We start from the raw sequence: 6,000 nt of genomic DNA, 5'->3' as shown, positions 1-6,000 counted from the left end.
ACTAGTCCCATAGTGGGATCATTGTTACTGTAAAGGTTAACAGCTGCCTTTACTTTGAGCGGAGGGGCTGGCGCAGTGGTGAGATCTCTGCCTTCCGACCCTAAGGTCCCGGGTTCCATTCCCGGTTCTGCCGAGAGTGGAATATTTGGCGACCTTTTTTCCCGCTAAAGTTCACTCAGCTTTCCATCCTTCCGAGGTCAGTAAAATGAGTACCAGCATGCATGGACTGCTTAGAAGCGGCTGCCATTTGCGCCTGTATATTGTATGCTTCCAGTCCGCTGGGGGTAAATTGATTATTGTAAAGCGCCTTTGTGACGTTTGTGATAAAGGCGCTATATAAATGCACCACTTTACTTTTACTTTTACTTTGGTTACCAGTATATTCTGCCTCTACTGACTTAAGGCCTCGGCCACCATCAGCTCTTGGCGGGTACTTGTGATTGAGTGTAAAATTTAAAATTCCCCATCTCCTTGAAGAAAAATTATTAATAATTGATCACAAACTGGTATTTTATATTCGTACCTTTAGCCATAATAATTGGGTGCCTAAAATTAAGAAGGTTTATATCAGTGAATGCCTTGCAATTATTTTTTTACATGTAGTTATTATTTTTTAGCTTACCTTTGCATTCAGTTCACCTTTTTTCAAATCCAGTTAATCTGAAAAGCCCAAACTTGAGTGAAGGCTTCTTTGTAAATTCCTTCGATGCTTTTAGAGATGTCAGATACAAGTGAAATGTCGAAGTTTTTATCTTGTCCTTTTAGCGATAAAATCTTGTGAAAAGAATGAAACACACAAAAAAGGAACAGGGTACCTTTATCAATTATTGGCTCTTGCAATGTCATTGTTTCAATACAGCTGGTGTGGTCTCACTACAGATGCAAAACGTTTCTATTGTCTCTATACAGCTGTTGTTCCTTGAATTGTCTTTCAAAACAATATTTTGTCAAATATTGAAAGCCAAATATTTTTTTTTGTGTCCATTTGGGAGATTGTTCCATTCAGTGATATGAATTAAATTAAAGATTGGATAACGTTATTTAGGATTTTACTATAATGCTTCAAGCTTAATTGTGTCTTCAAAGAAGGAGTCAATTTATCAGACTTTGAGGTGAATTCGCCACGAGAGTGCTGATTTATTTTTGTCATACATTGTTCCATAATATTTTTAGTGTAGTTCTGTCCTATTGCCAGTTAAGTTTGTTCTTTTTTAACTCCTGTTGCAGTGAATTGTTTCAACTACGATTTTTTAGGGTAAAATGACATTGATAGCTATATTATTTTAATGTTACCTTGCTTTTTGAGGTTTTTAGAGAGGTTCAGTGAACACTAGTACTAGTTTATTTCATGTACATGTAGAATGTTCGTTATTAGACTGTGTTCTTGTATGAGAATCACGGTAATTGCATGATTATCTGGGATTCTCAATGGCAAATTCTTGTCTATTTTTCTTTGGTTCAAGGAGGTTGTAAAGTATTCTTTTCAACAGGCAAAAGTACAGTTATTTTTTGTTGATCAATGGTTCACTAAATTTGGTCTTTAGTGACTCAGCTCTACTGAAATATGTTCCATTTTCTCTTTCATTTCAATAATAGTTTTTAGCTTTGCTTTACAGATGCATTGTACATGCAGTGCCACATGTGGATGCACTAGCCACCATTGATTGTTTTGGTTCTGTTGGCGGTGCATTTAGAACAATAATAATAGTGCCAGAGTTTACAGGTTTGAACTCTAGCTGGCTGTGCCATTACACTTGGGGTCTAAGAATAATATTGCAGAGAAAGTGCTTCCTTTGATAAATTAAAACTGCAAAATTAATTAATGGTTATCTCAATAGAATTATTCTAACATACAGGGATGTCTTTATCTTAGTTACACCCCTCAGGGTCTTTTTGGACAAATTAAATTTGTAATCATGTTTGGGGAACTTTGCCCATACTGCTTTAAAGGGGGCACGGTTTTTGAGTGGATGTATACGTAGGTGGTTGTTAGCCCATTGACTCCTAAATTGTCCCCATTGATGAGTGAAATCATCTTGCGATAGGTCCACAGAGTAAAATCTCTCACTCCAAGGAGTCAATACCTACTAGTTTAATGCAATTTTCAATCTTGTCTTATACATTTTTTTCAACACTGAGTACAGAATGATTCTTTAACTTCAAACTACATGTACAGTAACGCTACATGTATTTGGTTACTTTTACAATGTACTAGGAAATGGGTCCTATATGGTTTGTAGTCCTTGTAACAGAAAACTCAAGAAAGTTTTCTTGAAATGTGAAGTCAGCCCATTCTCTTCATTTATTCGAAGACAGAGTTGAGTGTTGGCGCAACTGCATTTTCAGCCTTTAACCTTCTGCACAGTGGCCTGATGCTCAACTATCTAAGCCAACCAGTTGGCAGCTCTTAAAGAACTTTAAACTGTTGGACAGGAACCCATATGATAAACTACGTGTATTTGGCAAATGTGCTTGGTGTAATAATTATCCTTAAACTGCTAATATGACACACAAGGTACAACGCATGCAAAAACACTAAGCCTTAAGTCAACAGAGGTTTGCCTAGTGATTGATATAACAAATCTGCAATCCTGGACAAAAAGAATGAATACTTTTCCCATTTTTCAAAGTTTAGCTCTATAACTTGAAATAATTTAAGGCCAACCATACTCCCATCCCTTGGTCTCATGCAAAACATTGTTTCTGTGGAATAATGGTAAATAACTGAGGTGGTCTCAACTTTCTTTGGGGGGAGGGAATGGTAGGTATTACAATCAGAGGTTACATTTTTTTGTTTGTTTTTTTTTTCATTCGGACAGGTTGCCATAGAAGGTGAACTTTGCAGCCCAGAAGTTTCAAAGCTGAATAACGAGGATATTCGAATTGCATACATTGGCATTGAAGGCATGCACTGTAATTCTTGCGTGAAAAACATTGAAGGTAACATTTCCACCGTTGGTGGGGTGAAAAAAATAGATGTGTCACTTGAAAAAAAAGAAGGAATGATTCTTTACTCACCGAAAGAGACAACTGCAACCACACTGACACATGCTGTTGGAGAAATGGGATTTGAAGCATCACTGAAACGGATTGTAGATACTTTGATGCAGCACGAAATAGCTTTGTCAGAGGATAAACTGAAAGAGAATAAGGATGACAAAATCTATGACGATTGTCAGGAACAAAACAAAACAGTGACTTTATCTGTCAAAGGGATGACATGCCATTCTTGTGTCAAGACCATTGAAAAGGGAATGCTGATTCACCCTGGGGTTTTATCAGTGAAAGTTTCACTGCCAGACGAGGAAGCTGTAATTCAGTACAATCCATTGTTTGCAGATGAATTGTCACTAAAGGAAGCCATCAATGACATGGGCTTTGAAGCATCATTATCTTTGCCTTTGACCCCATTTGCCCAGAAAACTGATTTGCAAACTGTGTTGATAGAGGTAAAAGGAATGACTTGCAATTCTTGTGTTCAAAGTATTGAAAAAAACATTTGTCAGCATGTTGGTGTGCAGTCCATTTCTGTGTCTCTTGCTGCCAACACAGCTCAGATTCGTTATTCTCCAGCTGAAGTGACAGCCGAGCAGTTAAGAGTGGCAATTGAAGACTTGGGATTTGATGCACAATTATTGTCCAAAGCTGACACAGGCACAGTGAATGTGCGTACTACAGAGATAAATGTGGAAGGAATGACTTGTATGTCTTGTGTAAAAACAATAGAAGGAACAATGTCCAATAAGCCAGGTGTCAAGAGCATCAAAGTTTCCCTTATTGACAAATGTGCAGCTATCGAGTATGATGAGGTTGTGACAACACCAGAGGATTTACGTGCGGGAATTGAAGACATGGGATTTGATGCATCATTTTCTGAAGGTAGCTTCTAAAAAAAATCACCTTTGAGTCTTGTAGTTTGTTTTCCTGGTTGAGGTTAGATAAAGAATGAATGCTTTTGACTGAATTCCTTCAAGGAAATCATAGATTTTCATTTAATTATTATCATTATGAATCAGCTCTCTACATGTATATCAAATTACAACTGTTACAGTAAATATTTGTTCTCAACTGACTGGGAAGTGGATTTGAAAAAGGTTTTTTCCCTCATTATTGTTCAGGAAATATGGTTAATATTGTTCATAGTACCTGTTAAAGTTAAGTGGTATGAATAAGCTTATTTATTACCTGTTGACTCTTACTTGTACGTTTACTGGAAGCGGAACATTAAAGATTATTGTTGATTTTCAGAAGTAAAAACTGTTTGGTAAAATATATACCACAAAAAGTAACATAACTACTGGTATTTTTTTCCTTGGAGAGCACATTTTTTTCCCCTGCAAATCATGTGAAATTTAAGAATCATCATCTATGAGAAACATGGTTGTGGTAAGGAATTCATTAACAGGGTTTATGATAGTGTGTTTTTAATCAAAACTAGACACAACCTTTCAGGTGCACCTAAGAATCTCACATCAAGTTCAGAGCCAATCACAAGCAAAATGTAAATTAAGCAGTCATTCATTAAAATAAGAAATATTACTGTCACAGTGATACGCTTTTCTAGTTAATTATCATTTAGTTGCTTTACAGCTAGTTTGCTTGTAACTGACTCAGAATTTAATGTGAGTTTTTCAAGTGCTCCTAATCTCAAACAAAATCATTCCAATAATACAATGAATCTTTCCCCCAAAAGCATCTAATTTACCTTTTTTCCTGTCAAATCTTTCCTATTTATGTGATGCAAACCTTTGTAAAGATTGCAAAGCAAGTAATAATTGTTGTCTGTACAAACGACTAAGCTGTGAGTGGGTCATTTGGTATCTTCTTCATTTTGACTCAGGCTGTATTTCATAATCGTTCTATTGTGCAAGACCCTGAATTAATTCACATGTTTTTCCAGATGCAGAGGCCTGTGGAAGCCAGGATAATGGTGTCGTGGCAGTATCATATGGCTTGGACAATGACTGGGAAGTGACTTTTAGCAAAACTACTGGAAAGTTATGGAGCAGTGAATCAGTGATGCAAGAAGACTTGGATAAGCTCTACCTTCGCATAACTGGAATGACGTGTGCATCTTGTGTTGGCAGCATTGAAAAGGAGCTCAGTAAGAAATATGGTAAGACATTTTTACTATGGTATACATATAATACAGAGTTACGACAGTTACTCTTTAAACAATGATTCTAAGTTGCAATGTGGCAGTAAACTGAAGTTGAAAAGGTGTAAACCTGGCACTTATGTCCCAAAATGCACGCAATTAGATGCATGGCCATTTTTTATCTGCAAACAGTGTCCCATTCATTTAATAAGCATTTGCTTACATGTACTACCTGTACCTACTTGTATTTCTAACAGTAAGGTACCGTTATGATATTTTAAGTGGTGAGATAAGCATTATTTTGGGGTTTTGGTAAAATTAGTGTCATTTATCTTTACTTGAGAAGCACAGTGAAGGGGACACTTTTGTGTCATAAATCAGGTGTCTCGAAAACGAAGAACCCTTAGACTTGTAAATGAAGAAAGTAACCTCAAACCCTCAATTTGGCTAACCCTAGGCCTACATGTAACTAGGCCTAAAGTTGGGTTTTAGGCCTAGGGTTAGCCAAATTGAGGGTTTTATGTTACTTTCTTCGTTTTTGACTCTTAGGGTCTTAGGGGTCGTCAAGACACTCCATAAATCGTCTGTATTCCTAGGTGGGAGTGATCTTGAAGTCAGCTAGGAATAAGAGCAAGGGTACTCAATGTGGTGCTTATTAAAGTTAGTGTGCATCTGATTGCATGTATTTGCATTTCTGGGCTTATCTCAGGGCTTAGTTGTTGGAAGGGTAGATAATGCTATTTATTATAATAGACAGGAGTGTTTTACTAAAAAATACACCATTCATAAAATAATACGATCCATATCCTCACTGGTGAGGATATTGATGACATCATTTCCCGCCTTTGCATGGTTGTTTGTGCAAACAGTGAGTGAAAGATGGTGAGCGATAGATTCGTGAA

The 6,000-nt window shown here is 36.8% G+C and overlaps 1 protein-coding gene and 1 long non-coding RNA gene across 6 annotated transcripts in view; one reads left to right on the top strand and one right to left on the bottom strand.

Moving 5' to 3' along the window:
• LOC138015503 (uncharacterized) overlaps positions 1–865 on the bottom strand; it is a 1,774-nt gene extending 909 nt beyond the window's left edge. The window contains exons 1-2 of the long non-coding RNA XR_011125571.1: positions 623–865; positions 1–470 (exon numbers count right to left, since the gene is read on the bottom strand). The exon at positions 1–470 is cut by the window's left edge and continues 909 nt beyond it. This is a non-coding gene — a long non-coding RNA (uncharacterized lncRNA). The remainder of the gene's footprint in view (positions 471–622) is intronic.
• Positions 1–6,000, top strand: part of LOC138014914 (copper-transporting ATPase 1-like) — a 34,559-nt gene that overhangs the window by 5,198 nt on the left and 23,361 nt on the right. For 4 of the 5 annotated variants that reach the window (XM_068861797.1, XM_068861798.1, XM_068861799.1 and 1 more), the window contains exons 2-3: positions 2,820–3,879; positions 4,901–5,116. In XM_068861797.1, the coding sequence (XP_068717898.1) occupies positions 2,820–3,879; positions 4,901–5,116 (1,276 nt within the window). Of the gene's footprint in view, positions 1–1,039; positions 1,113–2,819; positions 3,880–4,900; positions 5,117–6,000 lie in introns of those variants that run through there. The other variant, XM_068861800.1, reaches the window with a different exon arrangement.

Source organism: Montipora capricornis, chromosome 9 (assembly GCF_036669925.1).
Source record: "Montipora capricornis isolate CH-2021 chromosome 9, ASM3666992v2, whole genome shotgun sequence".
Classification (NCBI taxonomy): domain Eukaryota; kingdom Metazoa; phylum Cnidaria; class Anthozoa; order Scleractinia; family Acroporidae; genus Montipora; species Montipora capricornis.
This window is presented reverse-complemented; position numbering and strand designations above follow the sequence as displayed.